Source organism: Copadichromis virginalis, linkage group LG16 (genome assembly GCF_057382275.1).
Source record: "Copadichromis virginalis isolate Kocher_CV1m ecotype Utaka linkage group LG16, C_Virginalis_male_GT1.1, whole genome shotgun sequence".
NCBI classification, from domain to species: domain Eukaryota; kingdom Metazoa; phylum Chordata; class Actinopteri; order Cichliformes; family Cichlidae; genus Copadichromis; species Copadichromis virginalis.
In genome coordinates this window covers 33,961,852-33,982,386 of record NC_140633.1, presented here as the reverse complement: position 1 = coordinate 33,982,386, position 20,535 = coordinate 33,961,852, and the positions used below count along the sequence as shown (strand labels likewise).

General features: G+C 40.0%; 2 protein-coding genes and 1 non-coding gene across 3 annotated transcripts; all 3 read right to left on the bottom strand.

Annotated features, from left to right (window-relative positions):
* Positions 1–6,471: 6,471 nt before the first annotated feature.
* trnai-aau (transfer RNA isoleucine (anticodon AAU)) lies at positions 6,472–6,545 on the bottom strand. The gene has a single exon. It is a non-coding gene; the product is annotated as a tRNA-Ile (tRNA).
* Positions 6,546–7,914: 1,369 nt separating this feature from the next.
* Positions 7,915–19,385, bottom strand: cops8 (COP9 signalosome subunit 8). Its single transcript, XM_085434458.1, has 7 exons — positions 19,256–19,385; positions 18,526–18,596; positions 18,330–18,378; positions 16,805–16,937; positions 9,349–9,456; positions 9,170–9,232; positions 7,915–8,481 (listed from the first exon to the last, which is right to left on the bottom strand). The coding sequence occupies exons 1-7, from the start codon at positions 19,325–19,327 to the stop codon at positions 8,402–8,404; spliced, it is 576 nt and encodes a 191-aa protein (XP_085290584.1). The 5' UTR covers positions 19,328–19,385; the 3' UTR covers positions 7,915–8,401.
* trim63b (tripartite motif containing 63b) lies at positions 13,728–15,327 on the bottom strand. The gene has a single exon (XM_085434457.1). The coding sequence runs from the start codon at positions 15,122–15,124 to the stop codon at positions 14,075–14,077; it is 1,050 nt and encodes a 349-aa protein (XP_085290583.1). The 5' UTR covers positions 15,125–15,327; the 3' UTR covers positions 13,728–14,074.
* Positions 19,386–20,535: the final 1,150 nt, after the last annotated feature.

The window sequence follows — 20,535 nt, the reverse complement described above, 5'->3', positions numbered from 1 at the left end:
GAGTTAACACAACAGCTGAAATTACTTTCTGGGGAGGAATAGATGAAAAATACACACAAGAGCTAATGAAAGGCAGGTGAGCTGGCTGGTAACAGTGGTAAGCTGATAGAGGCAGATCAAACACACACCCACACACACACAATTTAATAAATGCCTGTTGCCTCACCTTATCTCTCCTTGTGTCTTTTACTCACCTTTTCCACATTCATCTCAGGAAGGAGGGACTGTGACACGAGGAAAGCAGGCGAGAAAAGGAATGGAGGATGTGCAAATTGAGAAATGAGAAAGGAGGCAAGCACTCAAAACCTTTTGCTCTTGCTATTTTTGGAGTTGTTCCAGGGTGTTCAAAGTGCAGCACTCTGTTCTTTCTTTCTTTCTTTCTTTCTTTCTTTCTTTCTTTCTTTCTTTCTTTCTTTCTTTCTTTCTTTCTTTCTTTCTTTCTTTCTTTCTTTCTTTCCTCTAGGTACGTCATAGGTTGACATTTAATGTCATATGAGACAAAATGAGCTTCTGTCTTCAATTTTCATTTTTAGCATAGACTAAACCTTCCACATGCTCATAAATAACTCTTGGGTGGAACAGTGGTTTGTGCTATTGTGTCAAAGCAAGAGGCTGCATGGTTTGAACCTGTGTACAGCATTTTGGAGTGGGGTCTGCACAGCTTTTCCTTCTGCCATCAAAAATCCAAAGTCAAAGACACTCATGCAAAAGAGTTACTTAATGCCAGGAGTTTAACTTCCTGTTTTTAAAAAAAGGTTACAGATGGCACTAATGGTTAAAAAACAAACAACATACAAAACAGTGCACTAGAATTAGAATACTACAGTTTTTTAATGCGTGCCTTTTTGTTTTGCATGCTTCAGCTATTTATTGACTCCCTAAACTGGGCCCCAGCCATCAAAACCATTAAAACCTGGCCTGACTAAAAACTCTGTTTTTTTCCTTTTTTCATTTTTAAGAGTTATTAGTCATCCAGTCAACATGACAGGTGCTACAAGCACGGTTAGCATTGATCTTTAGCCTAATTATGGTTAGGAGTGAAATTCTTCTAGGAATACTGGTAATTTCTACCATTTCTGTTTTTTTGTTTTTTTTTTAAACATGTACATGTTAGTGGGATACATTCAGTGTTGTTTTTTGTTTGCAGCATGATAAACATGGATTTTTGCCAGACATATTTTCTTTTAAAGCAGAAAACCCCCAAATATCTAGAATTTACAGTTTTTATCAAATATAACTAAAGCAGACAGTTGGGGTAGAAGTGTATTATGAATGTTCCAGCTGGCTGAGACTCACATATTGCAAGAGCCATGTCTGCTGTGTGCCCTTAGCCATGTCATTCCCTCAGCTTAAAACTTTTCAGAAAGCATTGTGTAACACTGAAGCTGTCCTAGTTTAAAAAAAAGACTTCTGGCACTCAGTGGTGATTTATAATGAATGGCATTAAAAATGTTTTGTTTTTAAAATCAAGTCAACTTTAAAGCTGTATTAAATGACAACACACTTTTGCTTGTCTTCCCTTTACTCTACCGGTGATCTGTATTCATTTTCCTACCTTAATTTCCTCTTTAATTACTTAAAGTCAGAAGGTCATGTCCCTGGGAGCAGGACATGAATGAAACAAGGTAGACTCATAAAAGAGCCATTCAAGTTTGGCTGGCAGAGGCACAGTCGAAGCCAAGTTTGCTCCTACAGGATATCTCCACTTTTAATAGCAGATTAGGAAATCTCTTAGATTGGACATGTGAGGGCTTGGAGCCCCATGGACCATTATCTGGGAACTCTTAACTGAGGTCACATGGTCATGGAAACAGCTGCGCTAGTCATGAGAATGATATAATTTTATTTCTTTATCTTTTGTTGATTTCTCCACTTGGCACTCCTGTAGCAGTGCCTCTGTAACATTCCCTTTGCCCTCCTCACATCTACCAGCTCTTTCACTTTGGCTCCCACAGCCCCAGCTTTCATCTCCTCCTCCTCCTTTCTGATCCTCTTTGTTTTTTCTCATCACCATCCTCTGTTCAGTCTCCCACATCCTCTTGGAGTCTTCTTCTGGTCTCATGCTTATGACTCATCATCCCACATGGAAACAGTTTTTGTGTGGATGTGAAAGATCTTTTACTGCTGTTAATGAAATTTTAAACAACACCCCCTCTGCAGTTGGAGCAGCGAGAAGAGACGTGAAAAAAGAGGAATTTTCTTTTTTTTATGCTGTTATCCAAATACTACTAGTTTTAATGGGAGCTTTTATGGTCTTTTACGTTTTGACATCTGGAAATAGCAAACAATATTTATTGTATCAGTTTGCTCACTTTGAGATCACAGTGTTGGCGAAGACTGCCCCCCAGTGGGTCATATTAGTACACAGTGTTTTATGTAATCTCTTTTCACATCCAAGGCATTCCCTGTGAGGTAAAAACACTCTACAGCTATCATGAGACTGCTGAACAGATTGTCTCCACCTGATCCAGATACTAACAGAAGTTATGATTGTCCTCGTACGTCTGCGTCACCAGACTCAAACTGCACATGTTACAATAAAATAAACAGAACCACCCACTGAATTTCAGAGCAGTCAGTTCATCAATCATCAATCAACAACCAGGCTTCCGGTTCCTGTGATTGCTCCTAAAACAGCAGCAAGTTAGTTTCAGTGGTTTATCAGCACAGTGGCTGTGACATGCAGCTCTTATAGTTACCTGAGCAGGATTGAGTGTTACATGAAACTGTTTAGGCAAACAGATTACAAACAATCACAAAGTTTAATCAGCCCATATTACTTTGAAAAAAATGTGTGATCAGATTATAATTACATTGTAGGGGGATCGTTTGATTTCATTTTCACTATGTCTTAAGATAAGTCAGCTTTAATTTTATGAAACTTGGTTTTTTTTTCAAGTTATGAAGCCCACATGTCAAAATACTCAGTGCACATTTTTTGTTTGGGCCTATCCTAGTTTTGTAAGGCGAATGTTGGAAATACTACATGAATTCAATTTTCATTCAAAATAGTTTTCACATTTAACGAAAGATTTGGGCTTTTGTGCCAAAGATAACAGTTTCACAGCTTGAAAAAATTATTTATACCACAAGGTGATTCCCAGAAAGCTATTAGCTGAAAACTTATATATATCTTGACACGGAAAATGGCCACTGATTTTGAGAGACAGTAAACAAATACAGACTTCTAAAAGGAAAAGCGCCTCGACTCATCTGTGCAGTCGTCTGTAACATCATGTGAGGAAGAAGTCACTTTTGACCCCTGGAAAAAATGACCTCACCCACAACAGTTCCTACCTAAACATAAGCAGCTGTGCAAAAGATGCTGAGCCAGTGACTCAAGTGCTGTTGTGGGTTTTTTTTTCTTAAACAAAACAAAATGTAATAATAATTTAAAAAAAAACCCTAACAACAAAAACAGGAACATCCAGATGTCTGCCAGTCTTTCCTTGGGCTATTTTTTCATGTTAATTCTTTCTAAAATCTGCAAACTGTCTAGAGACTCACTGCAAACAACAATGAGAGGGTTGAACATGGAATTGGAAACAGTTATCTCAGCCTCTTCAAAAGAAACATGCCGAACTGAAAATGTGAAAGACAAAGTGTTCTGCAATGTGGACAGCATTTGCATGTATGGAGAGCTGACGATTATTTTTGTAGCAGCAGCTGTCGTGTGTTACAGAACACTCGTGGCTCTTGATCAGTGAAGCTGAAAAATCTGTGCAACATTTTAGTATGTCCAATATAACCTGGAAATACATAAATACGTGCTTCCTGACTGTTTAAAACAATTATACAGTAATGCACAGAAGTCATGAGCCACCCCTCGTTTCTTTATATTTTGCAAAGAAAATATGTGCAGTGAGTTACTGAAACATGTGAAAACATATGGACATACAGAATACAAGGGGAAAGCTGAGTTTGAGCAATTCTAATAAGCTTGGAAGTGAATATTTGGTATAACCGCCTTTATTCTTCAACTGTGTCTGAACTCTTTTTGGCAGCTTTCTTGTAACATCTTTAAATAGCCTTCAAAAATACTTCTCTAGGTTTCTTTCGTCTTTTTTAAAAAAAAATGTTTCTGTCTTTTCTTCTCTCCTTCATCAAGACGATCTCACACTGTTTTGATAATATTGAAGTCGGTGCTCTGGGTAGTCCAGTCCATGTTTGATCACGTTCCGTTGGCTTTTACCTTTTCTCCCTGTTTCGCTGCAAAGGTTTCTTGACAGTCACCCTTTCATTGAAACAATTTCTTATGCCGTGTTTGTGAACTTCCGATGGATCAATGTCCAGGTGCTGTGTTGTATATTTTTCTGTTTCCTTTTGACACAGCTAGCTCTTTCAAAATCACCTAGATGGTGCAAAAATACTATTTTTATGTCTGTCAAACTGTTTTATCTTTGCAATTTTCCATATATTCAACCAAAGAAATGCCAGTAAAGACACAACGCTGGTTCATCCTTTGTTGCCTTTTTATCCCCGCATTTTTCATTGAACAGTGTTAAATTGTGTATTAAAAAATGCCATTGCTTTGAAAATGGTTGTGTACAAGAAGTGGACTTAAAAAGAGTGAAAAAGCATCCTGTGTGCAAAGACAGACTTGCTCACAACCACTGTGAATGTTGTAGAAATCCTCACCAAGTCATTCACAGAATCCTTTTCGCTGGGTTGAAAAGTCTGTTGTGTCCACAAATGTTCCTCCTCTAAGTTGATAAGGTCAGTAAGTACAGTAGTGCCTGAGTGTGCGGGAATTATTGTCATAAAAAAAGCCACAGCCAGTGAAATTGCTGCTGTGCTACTACTGCACTGGCACATGTCACATTCTAATACTGACAGTCCAAATTTTCTCTCCATACTGAAGTTCAGGTTTTGGTGTACACCTACCATGACGAGTTAACTGCTGTAGCTGCAGTGTAGTGACATTATTATTTACTTAAAACCTAAAAAAAAATAAATCAAATTCAAAGCTGGCTTCATCTGACAAACAGAGCCTCATCTCAAGGGAGTCCTGCTCAGCCTTCAGATTGTGAGAGTGCAAAACTGTGTTTCACCACATATTCACCGTGGCATTCAGAGGGTTGCTGTTTCGTGTGGTCCATTTTACAGTCAGTGAGAAATGAGAAGAGCAGAGAATGGCCGAAACCATTAAACAAATTGCTTTCATTAAAATGACAATTGAAGTTTGAGAAAACATATGAGGCCTGGCTTCCCTTCCCACGAGTGCTACCACTTACTACAGTAACAATATGTAGACAAATTAAAGTGTCTTACTTTATATTATGACTGCGAAGATTTCTGAGAAAAAGAAGCTGAAGTCTGAGGGGGATAATTGAAAGTTGCCATTGTGACTTTCCATTCACTTTCAGTCCATAGATCACCTCATCTAAAAATAAGTTACCAGTGCTTGTAGAATCTTCCTACATGAGAGCTCTGTGTCAAAAATGGATCAGTTAAAGGTAGATGAGAACACTGAGGTCAAATTTATTATTGTAATGCAGATAGCAGATATGAGGCCATGTATACCACATGGCATTATGTATGTGTCAGTAATCTGAACCAGCACGAGGTATAAACGTTGACCCACGGTAGTAAAAGCACAGAGCCAATTCTGGAAACACAGTGTGACCTTGTGCCCTTACTTCAAAGCACTGGCATCACTGTGTATCATATGAACCTAGAGAATTGTGTTCTGCATACATCAGATTACTCTGTGTTAATAGTCAGAGTTTTTAAAAGTTATTCAGTGAAACTCTGTTTTTTGACATCTTTAAAAAGATGGAAAAAAACAAAGTCTTGGGCTGCGTTGTCCCTGAAAGTATAAACCTGGCAGGTTGGAAGGCAAAATTTACCCTGCATGAAATAAAATAAAATACACACATGATGTGGGTGGAGTCACCTTACAAGAATGGTTATTTCCATTTAACAAGTGTTCCAGAAACAAATGGTTTGAAATGTTTTCTAAGTTAGTTAAAAGCCAGAGGGTCTTGGCTAGAAGCATTACATAGCTTCACAGTGCTGAAATCCTGGATCATGTGGCCATCTCTTTGCTTCTTGCTCACAACAATAACAGCCATTTTATTTTTTGCTTTTGATACTTGTTTAAAATGTATTTACCTTTAAAAGACGGGAAATTAATGTTACGGCAACCGAAAACACCCCAGCTCCATTAAATACAATATCATTAAAAAAAAAGCGCAGAGAGGTACACAAACAAATTAAACATTACAAGGAGCCTGACAACTAAGTGTAAATATATAACTTAAACTTAATATATAACTTAAAAACGTAACCCTAATTATTAAAACTCGTAAATACAGGCATTTTCGTCTCAAGTAGGAAAAGACTGGTGTCCTTGTAACAGTTAACCTGAAAAAACAAAACAAACTTTGTTTGAACTGCATGTCGATGAAATCATGCACAACGTGGAAAACTCACGACGCGTCACATATTCAATTACCAATAGGAGAACCTTGGCCCGTACGGGGATCGAACCCGCGACCTTGGCGTTATTAGCACCACGCTCTAACCAACTGAGCTAACCGGCCACGCTGCAATACACATTCACGGTGGTTCCGCGGGTGTTAGTTTGTTTTCTGTACAGTGAGCACTATACGAATTATTCTTGGCTGCTTCCTCTCGTGACAGTGTCCTTGGCCCGTATGGGCAGTGCTAACTCTGCTGCCAGCTGAATCCTGCACAAACAGTGAGAATAACCCAAAACTCCAAACCCTGGATTTCACATGAGCCAGTGTTTCCTTAATTCACAGATGTCGAACTCCAGGCCTAGAGGGTTGTTTTCCTGCAGGTTTTAGATGTGTGCTTGATCCAACAGAGCTGATTTAAATAGCTAAATTACCTCCTCAACATATCTTGAAGTTCTCCAGAGGCCTGGTAATGAACTAATCATTTGATGGAGGTGTGATGACCCAGTGTGATATCGAAAACCTGTAGGACACCGGCCCTCGAGTTTGACCCCTCAGTCACTAAACTTCCAGTCAGCTTAATACTACATTAATTATTGATATAAATCGAATTAAGCACTCTTTACTTAGTTTAGGCAGTTTATGCACAATAGTTTGCTGGACACACATCTGTGTGTATATCCTTATGGTTGACTAAACCTGGTGGATACTGTCATGCTGGTTCAGTGCCAGTCCCTGAGAAGTATCTTTAAGTTCACAGTTCCCTTTACATGCTGCAAATCTGTAGACCGAGACAGACTTAAAAGGACACACAGCAGCAAATGTAAACAGACGGGCAATTTTCATGCTTGCAGTCGTGTCCAATGTGGCATTTTCAAAACAAAGCAAACCATGCCATGAAATAAATGAGATCCTTGCAACCACAAAAGTGCAAGGAATGGCCCCGATGTCCAGGATTTCACACTAAATCACATCAAATGGCTGCCTCTCCCTTCCAGTGCCAGCTACAATAAAAGCTGAAATGACTACAAAGTAAAGGAGAAGTGCACATTTCAAATTATGCCTCAAAACAGAACAGAGAGGCCTTATACAGGCTTTTATTTTGCAGCAGTGAGGAACAGATGGCAGCCAGATATGACATCAGAATAAAAATGTCCGTGAGCTCTCTGATGTTAATTAGAAAGCATCACTTTAAAAGTTTATTATATTTAGCAGAGATGTTAAAAAATGTTTGTGTGTTTAAAGTTTTGCCTTCCACCGCCAGGATTAAACTGCAACTCGTTTCATTTTCCAGAACAATTTATGTGATTTTGGGGTATAAATATCCATTTGCTCCAATATCAACTTACCTGGTGGTCCATAATCATACATAAATACAGGGCTGCTTCCTCATATTGGGCCACAGAAGACAACAAACTTTCATTTACAGTGAATGTTGACTCTGAAATACAACACCAATTACAGACAAAACTCAGAAGAACAGTACGAGAAATATAGAAACAGCAAAATATTTATTCACCAGTCAAAACATAAAATTTCAAAATGAGGTCTCCGTACGGTGATGCATGCATGCCAAGACTCCTGTTACCCGATGACATTTATATCAAGGCCAACTTTAAATGCTAAAACAGAAGGAGTGGACTGTACAAGCTGGTTTGTGTATTTCTGCTGGGAGGAAAGAATTAGTTGGTGACGGGAAAATGAAGCTTCCTTTGAAAAACGGCCAAATCTAGACATCAGGTGGGTTCGCGAAGAGCATAAAAATGTACAACATCACAGTCTGAAATTTTCAACACATCAAGAGCAGAGGGTTTATTAGTCGCTGAACATAAATAGCTATGTCCCAGAGAAATCATGCAAGATGATGGGGGGTGGGGTGGGTGTACGTCTCAACCAGGGCTGCAGGAAGGATGAAGAGTCTTGTATTCTCCCTCAGTACCGAGTGGGTGAAAACGGGTGGCAGTGGCTGTGGTGGGTTATCAGTTCTCAAGAAAAGCCACGTAGTCAGTGAGTCTGGCCAACTGCTGCTCATTTGGAACCAACGAGACAGGGGGAGGATCTGTTGAAGGAGAGAGACACGGAGGAGGAGAAGTTGAGTCAGAGGGAGATTCCTCTTGTGCCAAATGCTATCGATCTTCTTACATCCTTTCAGTTTTAGCTCTTTAGCCCACATGCTCGGACTCTGAAGCTCAGCTCATTCGAGTTAGACCTACTGTTCACATCTAGAAGTGAGCTCAAGACTATTCCTCACCTGTTAAACAACAACTACCTGCCAGGCCAGCACAATTTTTTTACATCCATCTTAAATAGAATCGTTTCTGGTGTGAGATCAACAACTAAAAGAGCCAATAAAAACTAAGGAAGAAAGTTGGGGGATTCATGTGGGTGGGTTGGTTGGTTGCATGCATGTGTGCAGCAGATGCTTCAGTCATGCAGTAAGTTCTGATGATTACAGATAAGACAGATGTCCCCTGGTATGTCCACATAAATCAACAAACCCGTGGATTAGGCCTTGACGCTTTGAATCGCGGACATGTGACCGTGATAAAATTTGGGCTATATGGACGATAATCACATACTTCAAGAATTTCAAGGAAAAACAATGTCAGCATGACCCAAGTCCTAAATCTGTGCTCACAGCATTTTTATGTGTCTAATAAAATCCCCGGGGAGGAGAAGCCTGGGAGTTGGATGCTCCTTTTGGGTACATCCTGGTCGCAGTTTAACAGAGCAACACTGCCACCTACCTGGTTTTTTGGGCATCACCATTCTGGTGTTGGCGTCTGCCTGCCAGCCTTGGCTCACCACACCTTTGAAGTGAGGGGAAAAAAGAAAAAAAAAATTCTTAATAACTTTGTATAAAGTAATGTGATAAAATTGAGAGCAAGATTACTGACTGATTAAAAAAAAGCAGATATAACATTACCCTTCACCGCCTCTTCCACAGAGTAGCCCACAAAGGCAGCAAAATCCTCCGCTGCAATGGAAGTGTACGCCTGGGCCACAAGGCTGTACGCCCGCTGCCGTGTGCTCTCTGTGAAGACATATGAGATAGGTGCATATGGAGTGCATATGAGCTAAATCTAGGCTCTGGTTCTATTTAAAGTGCACAGCAAACAGGGCAACTTGCTGGGAGCTTCCAGGCACGAGGAGAGTATGATGTTACAGCATTTTAACATGATATTTAAGCAACATGTCTCGTGTAAACAGCACTTCTAATGAGCAACAGCACAGGAGGTCACATGCTGAGACGAACAATTCTTCAGGAGTGATTTATTATATTCTAAGGAACAAAGCTCTGAGAACCAGAAACACATCAGATTATAATGAACCACTGAACAGACTGTTCATCTCATAACGTACAAAGCACAAATAATCTATATTCACAGGCTGTTTTAAATTACATATGAAACATGTACTTAAAAAGTATTCTGAATAGATCTTTCCCTCTGAGCACAACTTTATTATATTTAAAAAGCCATGTACAGTTTTACCTTCATGCTATGAAACCTGCCAGAATTGCAGACTGTCAAAATACATTAAGGAAAATTATTCTGACCCAAAAGGAACTGTGGCTGGACGATGAGGATAGTATGAAAATGTGTGTGTGGTGGTGGTGGTGGTGGTGGTGGGGGGGGGGGCTTGTATAATTTGTTTTCACAAGCTAGCAATCATTCATGAATCACACTTTAGAGTTTTTTTCCCCCCTTTGAATGATCAGAAGCCTGCAGACCAGGACCACCCGACACAGGAACAGTTTCTTTCCCCTCACCATCTCCCTTCTTAACAGTTGACCTGTCACACTGCTCCCACTGCCAGACTGCAGCTGCACCTTGTGTACATTTTGTAGTATTTTATGTATATAAGTTTAGATCCGTTATTTATAGTTGGTTTACACAGCTTTGTGTATGTATGTGTAATGTGTATATATAGACGTGTGTGTGTGTGTGTGTGTGTGTGTGTGTGTGTGTGTGTGTGTGTGTGTGTGTGTTTTACATCACTGTGCTTGAGAGCCACCATCTACCGGAACCAAATTCCCTGTATGTGTCTGCACATATACTTGGCCAATAAACACGATTCTGATTCTGATCAGAAACATATTAAACATTTATGGTACCAAAGCTTTTTTCTTCTCGTGGACATTAAACTGGTGCAGTTTATTTCAACTATGATATATCCCATTAAAATGTTGCTCAAAACTGGTTACAGGGCTGGGCAGAAACATTTTCTCCTTAGACCATGACCCTTAGTGTGGGTGTAAAATTGATTTGGCTCCAGTTTTTAAACAGAACTTAATGTGTTTTTTATTTTTCCCTCAACTCTGGAGAGGTCATGTGGATCTCTTTGGTACTCATGCAGTTAAAATCCTGGACCAGTAAGCGGATTAAAAAAAAAAAAAGCTCCAAATTTCAACCCACACCTTTGCACTCTGAGGGTCTGTAACTCTGGAAATATTTTGCATGGGTTGAATGAAAAAAGTAAAGCTGATGTACACAAAATCTGATGATTTTTGCAGGTCACTTGGGATCACTCACTGATTTTTCCATGGATTGAGGGGGAACATTGTTTTTGTCTTCTATTATTTTTACATGATTTATCACTGCCTTTGGTCCTTAATAGTGAAATCTGGTTATCAAACTATTTCCATTTTGAATATGCAATGCAATAAATTCAAGCCCAATCATTATTGCATTTTCAGGCAATAATTTGTGTTCTTCCACTGACTTTAACACTTTAAGGTAATTGATTAGTTTTATAGATATTCAGAGGCTTTGTTCTGCTATGGTCAGCTGCACTCATGTAGCGTGCATCACTGATCTCATCCCTGGGGCATCACTTAATACTGAAATGTCAATGCTGGAGAGGATTTTCCATCTTTTGTACTGTCTCACTTATGCCATAACCCAGATCTGTCACTCCCAACATGCATTCACGCATTACTGATGATGCATACATCATCAGTAATGCGTTTTCCCAACTTCATGTTTTAAGTATGAGACGTATCATCCTAATAAAACTGAACAGCTGCATCATGGCTTTAGTCTTAGTTTCAACATTGTTACATCCTGAGTAAATGTCAAGTAAGGGTATTTGTTTCTCTGTCCATCTGCAAGATTACACAACGCCCCCTGGACCAAATTTCAGAGATGTGGTGGGAAAGGAACTTAACAAATTCTGATGCTGATTTCTTTAAAACTAGACAGTGCACTGGCCTTGGAAGAAGCTCTTTGTTTCTCACTCTGCTGACTTTGCAGATTTTTAACCTTTCTTGTGGTAATTGTATGTGTTTGGCAAGTCACTTCATCCCAGCCCAAACAAACACACAATGACACGCAGCTCTAACAGGAACTGCTCTGGGAAAATCAAACAAAGCTAGTCTTAACAAAAAAATTGTCTTTAATTCATCATACCATCTGGGTTTGCTTTAAGTGAAATCTTGCATTTGTTGTTCAGGAAACTTTGACTTGAGCTAAAATGAATTCCACAATCAAGTACACTTAATTAAAGATCTGTTAAATGAAGCATGCTTAAGCCGAATCACAAATAAGCTCACACCACAGACCCGTTGAAGACTTTATCAGCAGGCTCTGGCTTCAGCTTCCAAACTGCCCTGTTTATCTAGCCTGACTTGACGTGCTGTGGAGATTACTGTAGGAGTGACAGGGCCTCAAAAACAACATACGCTGGCAGGTATTCGCTGCTGCTACAGCAGCTATCACGCAAGTGCCTTGGGGTTATGGCCTTTGGTGTTTTATAGCCTAGCAACGGGTTGTGTGTATACCAACAATCATCCTCCTGTCTGCTGCAGCCGTTAGCAGCAGTAACAATAACAAGTGGGATGAGAAAAGACAGCTGTGTAGGGGAAGGCCAGAGATTGTCAAGAGCGCGTTCCCATTGTGATGTCCAACGAGCTTCCTGTCCTAAATGTTACTGCTCTTATCGAAAAGAGGCAAAAAGAAGCTGAACACATGTCTTGGAAAATATGTCAACACCGTTTACGCAACAGCTGCGCTTGAGTTTTAACCAAAGTCATGACTGTAGGTGGCGTTTCAGCATTGGGGGGGGGGGGGGGGGGGGGGGGATGATCTGTGGGTCCAGCTCTAGGGAAGTTTGACCATTATATACACCAATTTGTTTCTTCCATTAATTTATTAAAAAAATAAAAAAAATCTTTATTTATGTAAAGGAAGAGTGCTTGAAGAATGGTGTGATTCTACTGATTGAGATCAGTGTGTGTTTGGGTTTGTGTGTGGTGGGGACCATTAAATATATCCAAAAGATTCAGGGGACCTGAACAAATAATTCATAATCATATTCTGGCGAGGTGTTCTGTCTCACTAAAATGTTACAGAAGCTTATTCTAAATAATTCTTTTCCTGAACCTTAAAAAACAAACTGTAACTGTGACTCGAATAAAGACAAAGTTTTTGTAGACAAACTAAACTGCACTGAAAACAAAAGCTTAGCCAAAAACAAACTAAAAAAAAATATGTTGGACTATAAAAACTGACTGGGTGTCCTCTGTGTCGTCCCTGAAATGGAGGCCTGAGATCAAATAGCCACAATCCTTATTTATTTAAATACTGTTCTGATTCAAACAACCTCTTAAATCAAGAAATCCAAATGAAACCCATTTTGTTGTGCATCACTATGCTAAAAACTCCTATTAAAAAGAGACACAGCTTATAAAACTGCTTCTTGTGTTGGAACAACTTTCTGGCAGCTGACCATCTGTAAATTCAAATGCTCCTGACCCAACAAGGCCGATCATCTCAAGGGGTTTTTTCTGTAACCCAGCCTCAGGGAAGATGTATATTTTTACCATGGCCTCTTGGCCGCTAGAGAATGACTTGTGTGGCAACTGGACAGGCCTTTCTTAGCATGCCCCTCTGACACTTCAGAGTTGGGTTGGAGGTGCTGAGTAAGACATCAGTGAGTGGGAGGATGGGAGTTTTATGCAGGAGAAACGGGACCTGGCTTGTCCTTCCCTGTCAGTCTATTCCAGGGTGAGCTATCACCTCTCACCATCTCACCTCTTAAAAATAGCCCCCACTTTTCACCAGCAAAGGCAAAGCAGACAGGACATGGCAAGGGGCTTTATTTTTAAATACAGTCCACTGCCAAGTAAGAGCAGCAACAGACTGGGAACCATTTGGATGGAAGCACTCCAAAAGTCTGTAGCACCAAAATAATCCTAAGTCATGTAGGGTTTTTTTTTTCCTTTTAAGCCCCATTTATTTAATATAAATAAATCAATATTTTAAGTTGGGCTTACATTGAGCTAAAAATAAAGAACATTGCTGCTTCAATTCATGCAGGTTTATTACCAGTAACAACAGACTTGGTGATTACATCGAGGTCAGTTGATCACCAATTCCACAAAAAAAGTGAGAAAGGAAATCTAAAATAACAACTATTCCTAAATACTACCTGTTTCTACATTTAACAGACTTAGAGGTACAAAAGTATAAAAAGAACTTAAGAAAAAAAGAATGAATATGACACTGAAATTAGATATTGCACTGACAGGGCAAACAGTTTCAGCCCACATCCTCTTTCACCTCCTTAATATTTCAGTCCTCAAGACAAACACTGCCCTATTTCAAAACACCTTCAAGAGTACTTAAGTTCAAAACAACTTCCAATTCTCATCATTCCTCCTCTTCTTCCTCCTCTTCCTCTGCATCCTCAAATTCATCATCATCTCCAACCACTCCAAAGTCCATTTTTCCAAGGACTCTTTCAACACGCTCCGTTGATATAGTGAAGTGGTCCATCTTCTCAAAGCCTGGCTCGGGCCTCTCTTCCCCCAGTGAGGCTTTGGCTGCATCTTTGGTCTGTGTGATAAGGCCCTTCGAAGCCAACAGGAACTCAGCAGCTCCGCTCTGCTCCAATGCCCTCACAGCCGAATCAGTCAGCTCTGAGCTGGCCTGCAGTCGCTCACCGTAACGCTGAGCCAGTGCCCGCAGAGCTGCCACCTTTTCATCTTGCTCTTTCCCAATCTGCTCAAGTAAAATGCCCTTACGCTCTTCTAGGATAGCATATAGCAGATCAAACCGCTCAGCGAGGCCCTGCTTGGCACGCTGAGCGTTTTCCTGTACAGCACGGCAGGCGTCTTCCATCTGATTAAGCAGAGACTGCAGGAGACCATTGCTGGTCACCAGCGTATCGATAGCATTACTCAGTTCACCCTTCTGGGTCTCATAAACAGTTGTTAGAGGGGCCACCTCACAGTCCTTATGCTGGCCAAACACTTTGCACATGGAGCAGGTGGGTGTTTGGCAGGTCACACAGTAGATGTTGATTTTCTCATCCTCATGTTCCTGGCACTTTGGCTCTTTGGACTCTTTAGGCTTCAGGTTGGTTTCTGTCTTTCCACTGCCACTTAGTTCTTGCTGCTGCTTGTAGATGTCAATGATATTTTCCACTAACAGGTTTCGCTGAAGCCCGTGCACACCATGGCGGTCGAGCACAACCTCAAACCGGCAGGTAGGGCAGCGAAAGACGCCACCAGAAAAGCGGTACGGGTTGCGCGAGTCATAGAGGTCACTGGCACAGCTACGGCACAGGTTGTGCTGGCAAGGCAGGATGACCACAGGCTTCGTGAACATGTCCAGGCAGATGGGGCAGCTCAGCTGCTTCTCAAGGCTATCCATGGGGCTGGGGGGCCGAACTACAGATCCTGTCCTCTGGATGTCCATTTCGTAAGTTTTATGCGTACACCTAGACTAGGAAGTCTTATGTTCTCACAAGGAGAAAGCTAAAAGCTGAGTCGCTAAAAGAGAGTACAGCGTCTAAGAACTTCTCCTGTTGGTGTGCCGTACTTGAAATGCTGATATCTATTCTGGTTGAGAGCTAGCGGCTCTGTCCTTTATACTGCACACTCACAGCTGGTGACACCCGATCCTTTCCACCAGGCATTCCTACCCGCTTGCTAGCCTAGGATCTTTTCACCGAAACTCCCCCTCCTACCCATTGCAGCATGTGTCACATGCCCCAGTGGGCGCAGAGTCCCCTCTAACAGTGACCCAAGTGGCCAACTGAGTACAGACAAACAGGGTCCATGTGACCGGCTCAGAGGAGCTCGACCTGAGAAAGAGGGCTCAGTATTATTGGTAAACAAGTCTGTGTCAAGATCCTGTGACTTGGCTGTTTTTCCATTTGATTTCTTTTCATTTATCTGCTCAATGTGCCAATTTATGTAACCGGTTCTGTTTAGTAAATGGAGTGACTGTACAGAAAAGCAATTTTCATACGTTTTAAATTAAACTAACCGGTAAAAGCAAATGGCTGAGGATCAATTATGTTTATTAAACTACCACGGACACAACATTTAAGCCTCTTTTTTCTAAATGATAATTTACCTGCTAGTCTCTTTCTTTTGCAATGCTTATTCTTCAGCACTGGAACCTGATGAGTTTAATAATAAAATCCACAATTTAGTGAGACTGTTAAATTAAATTTAAGGTAAGATGATAATATATTTTATTACTTTTTAGGTTCTCAATATATTTAATGTCTTCGTTTTGTGGCTTTGATTTAAACAGATTTATTAAAAATATTCAGATTAATTTATACGTTTGGAAATGTATTCTTTTAACACATTGATGGAAAAAATATATATTATGCAATATTCTAATTAGTGTGAGCTGTATGATGGTCATGAATACACTCAGTACATTAAGTGCCTGGAAGTACAGTCAGATTGCAAAAAAATGTAATCTTGAATAAATGCTGCAGTTCTTGACTGTTGCACATTTTTTGTTAATGTTTATTCACACATCTACTAAGCAGTTATGACCAGTGGTTGCTTAACTGTGCTATGACATACTGTTCTGAGCATTAATATCTGATCAACACACAGTGTCATAAACATAAGTGAGAAGCTATTCTTAAACTGTTGCACAATGTAATTGACACATGATACAAATGCAGCTAGAACTGTGACCATCAGATGATATAACTTTATGACCTGATGTTTCCTTTGAAGTTGAGAAGGTGATCTGAAAAACAGAAAAATATGTAGGTACGCAACCACCTTCTTAATATGCAAGTATCTTGTTGTGGTTATTTGATGTACCCTTCATGACCATGAGGGTTTCTGTTTATTTTCCCATTGCTTTGTTGCCTCATAGCCCTGACTGGGTTCAGCTGTTGCCCCCTGCTGGCAGTTATTCTAAATGATTTATGAAACTTTTTTAAAATATTGAACTCACTTAAACCTGCTGAAAGAACATGTTGCCTTAGTTCCTAGTTTCAACAGAGCCAAATTTATATATCAGATAAAGAATATTTGGAAGCATAATTAATCTGAAGAGTGTAATAACAGGTCAACGTGAGGCACGAGAAGTCAACTAGTGTTCTTAACATTTTTTGGTTACCTCTAAGGGCCTCCATGACATGAAGAATATTCTCCGACCACTGATAAGCAGCAATGGCTGTGTAGATCCCTGGAAAGTCTCTCTGCCAAATACGCTGGCCCACTCCCCATATAGCTGCTAATTCAGGATTTGCCTGCAGGAAACAAGTGAGAAGCATTTCAAACACAATCAGAATGCAACACTTGACCAGGTAGTGGCTTTAATGCTACTGTGAAGAACATTCACAGCCCAATATATATGTAACACTGTTGGATCACAATGGTTCCATCATCCTTAAATTGTCTTTTCTTGGACTTGGCAAGAAGTCATGACTTGATTGGCAGTACCATAATTCCATTTATTTCATAGTGCTCTCTTGGTTGTCTAAGCAGGTCCAAAAAGTTTTCCTGTGGGGCAAATTGATCTGCCAGGACTTAAGATCATTTTGCAATACAAGTGAAAATGCCAATTACATATGTTTTTAGTTACTTACATTTAAAGTTGAGCAATTTTTCTAGAAACATGGAACTGGTTGTGTCAGGGTGGTATGCCCTTAATATTAAATGTGATGCAGGCACCACAATGGCAAAAAGGTGATGAAAAACACAGACCATACATTTCTAACTTCTAATTTGAAGCTAGAATATAATTCCTTATTATCATATTGTTCTGAAAGCTCCATGAAAAGCCTCCAGTTGATCCAAAGCAAACAGGGACTAGAAAAAGAAATCTTTATTAGCCTCTCACCATTGGCTCCTTGTGCCATCCCTTTGTGATGCTATGATGGATCTGGCTGCTCAGTCATTAAAGGACTTCTCCAATCCATGAGTTTGTCTTTACTCATTAAATCAACCAGTCACATGACATTAACTTAGTGCATTCACACAAGACGAGACAAAGACAAAATGCTATTCAAATTGAGTATTCGAATGACGAAGAATGGTAATACAAGACACTTTGAATGGTTGGTGGTGTCAGATGGGCTGGTCTGAGTATTTAGGAAACTTCTGATCTGCTGGGATTTTTCATCTAGGATTTACACTGTATTTTCAGAAAAAAGGAAAAATCAAATGAGTGCCACTTCTTGTTGATGACAGAGTTTAGAGGAGAATGGTCAAACTGTTTCGAACTGATAGGAAGGCTAATCAAATGGGCTCCACAGTCATCATATCTTAAGCAAGTACAGCGTTTAGAGAGGTTTCAGAATAGGAGATTTATGTCAGAGATAAGCACCCAACAAATCTGCACCAACTGTGTGATGACATCATGTCAACATGGACCAAAACCTCTAAAACCAGCACCTCGTTGAATCTATGAATGCACAAAGAATTAAGGCAGCTCTGAGGGCAAAAGAGGGCTCATCCAGTACTAGCAAAGTGCACCTTACAAAGTGTCTAGTAACTGTGTACATGACAGTATGAGTAGGTTTGAAAAATGTAATAAAACCAACATTGGATTTTAAAGTAAACAGCATTTACTGTTCACATTTACATGCTCAAATGTTATTTTTTTTTAGCAATGTTTACACATGTTTTAACAAGCTTACCGATTTTATTGCTTGGGGAATCCTCTTCCACAGATACCTGCCATTATTCCTGTTAGGAAAACACACAACACATTCATAATACAGATACAGGCAGTAAAAAGGGTCTCATCAACTAAATCAGCTACCTGCAATCTGAGACCCAAATATAGATTTAAATGTATTTCTTTTTATAAATACATAGAGATCAGAGACTTACATGTCATTATTAAGTAAATAGAGCGCCAGCAGCTGAGCGTAGACCTGAGGTGTTGCAATGCCCCCTGGAGCCTGTTACAAAGAAATGCAGGTGTGCGATTAAACATTGGAACTAAAACAAGCGGAAAACTGAACAAATGTTACTTCTCAGAGAAAACGGGTTATTATTATTGTCTTATTATTGTCATAATAAAGAAAAAATAATAGTCGCTGATGTTCACCCAGCCAACAGCAAGCGTCCAGTTAATAGTTTTAGCTCCTGCTAACATTACAGTACTAGTCTCGCTCATTTATTCTTATACTATAAACTGTCAGTCCGTAGGCTGCATGCAGATAGACAGACAGACAGACTGTCAACACAGATAAGACTTAAAGGTTCTTAAATCAAACACATGACCTGCAGATATGTTCCAATTTAACGGAGAGATTATGATCGCTAACTTCCTACTATCTGCTGACAAGTAAAGGCAAAGGTAAAGCAAAGAGCAGTCCAACATGAACACGTTGCTACAGCCTATATCTCATTTTTAACATGAGAATGTTTCGCCTACGAGAAAACGTGTTTGATAAGTTAATTTCACAGAGCTTTAAGGTAGGCTACACACAGGCTAGGTTTCGTAGCCAGTACGCTAGCCTAATATATCTAAAAACCGCAGCGTTCCCATCCTGCTTTCAAAGCCACAAAATCTCTGCGACCTTCCTGTTCATATTTAAGATCACAAAGTCCTTACCTCAAGCTCTTGGGCTTCACACTGCTCTAATAGTTTATCAAAATTTTCCTCCATAATCACAGCAGTAGGCATGATGATGCCTAGCTGTTGCACCGGAAACTTCTGCTTCTACTTCTTCTTCTTTGGTGTCTTCGCCGTATTATTACGAGTCCGACGTCGGGTGTGTGATCACCCGCGTCCTCTGCTGGCCAAAACGCAAACTACAGTGAATCCTGGGTTGTGCGAAATCCTCTAAATAAACCCTAGACAAAGTGAACTAAGGTGTAGGTTTATTAGGTTATGTTGTGGTGATCCTCGGGTTGAGGGATGGGTGTTCATACTAGAGTGTAAAATTAAAACCAATGGAAGATGGACAAGAAAAGTTCAAAGCCATCATGTCTTCAGCTTAGAAAAAAGAGAAAGGAAGAGGAGGAGAAACGAGCACAAGATACAGGTAAGCAGATGTGTCATTGGATAATGGCAGGTCATGTATTCTGAAACAATCAGAATCAGAATACTTTATTAATCCCTAAGGAAATGATGTGGGTTACATGCTCCAAGAAGAAATGGTAAAAATAGTAACAGTAACAGACTAAACTCCAAACAATACATTATGTTACAGGTTTTAATATTAATTAATCATTGTCAATTGTTGATTTGTTCTGTTCTCATTGTATGATGAATTATGATGGCTGTTTGGTGGCTGTTTGCATACTAGGCGCACTCTCTCTCTCTCTCTTCATATGTCTGTGTGTGTGTGTGTTTCTCTGGTGAAATTCAGCATGGCTCCAACAACAGTTTTATGTTTATGTACAATCCTTAATATGTTTTATGTGTATGTCTGTCTGTGTGTGTGTGTGTGTGTTTGGGGGGGGCAGAGGGAGTGTTTGCCCAGGGAGCCACACAGGCTAGGACCGCCACTGGGTATGTGAATCATATGCTATGGCCTCATTTTTATTTTTTTTTTCAAAATGGAGATCTTGGACTCTGCTGGACTCAGAGCTGTGGCATTCTGAAAAAAAGATTACTAAAAATTAAGTACTTGCCATTGGTGACAAGGAAAAACTTGTCAGTTCAACAAATTTCACCCTGAAGCTGCCCTAATACATATTTTAGCTGTATGACAAACATGTCTGAATTACACAGAGGAAGACTGCAATCAACGCAATCAAACTGTTTATCAGAGGGATATGTGTGATTTTTAGAACACTGGAGCCTTACATTAGCAGCCATAATGTTAGCTTACAACCAGGTGTTGTTTTGCTGGCTAGTTGTCACCTGTGCAGAGAGGACTGTTGTGT

Excerpts from the sequence above, each read along its gene's own strand:
- trim63b (XM_085434457.1), bottom strand. The coding sequence starts at position 15,124 with ATGGACATCCAGAGGACAGGATCTGTAGTTCGGCCCCCCAGCCCCATG.
- cops8 (XM_085434458.1), bottom strand. The coding sequence starts at position 19,327 with ATGCCTACTGCTGTGATTATGGAGGAAAATTTTGATAAACTATTAGAG. Across the intron at positions 16,938-18,329 it reads TTCCCCAAGCAATAAAATCG|GCAAATCCTGAATTAGCAGC; the intron begins GTAAGCTTGTTA and ends TGTTTCCTGCAG. Across the intron at positions 9,233-9,348 it reads TGTGGAAGAGGCGGTGAAGG|GTGTGGTGAGCCAAGGCTGG; the intron begins GTAATGTTATAT and ends CTCACTTCAAAG.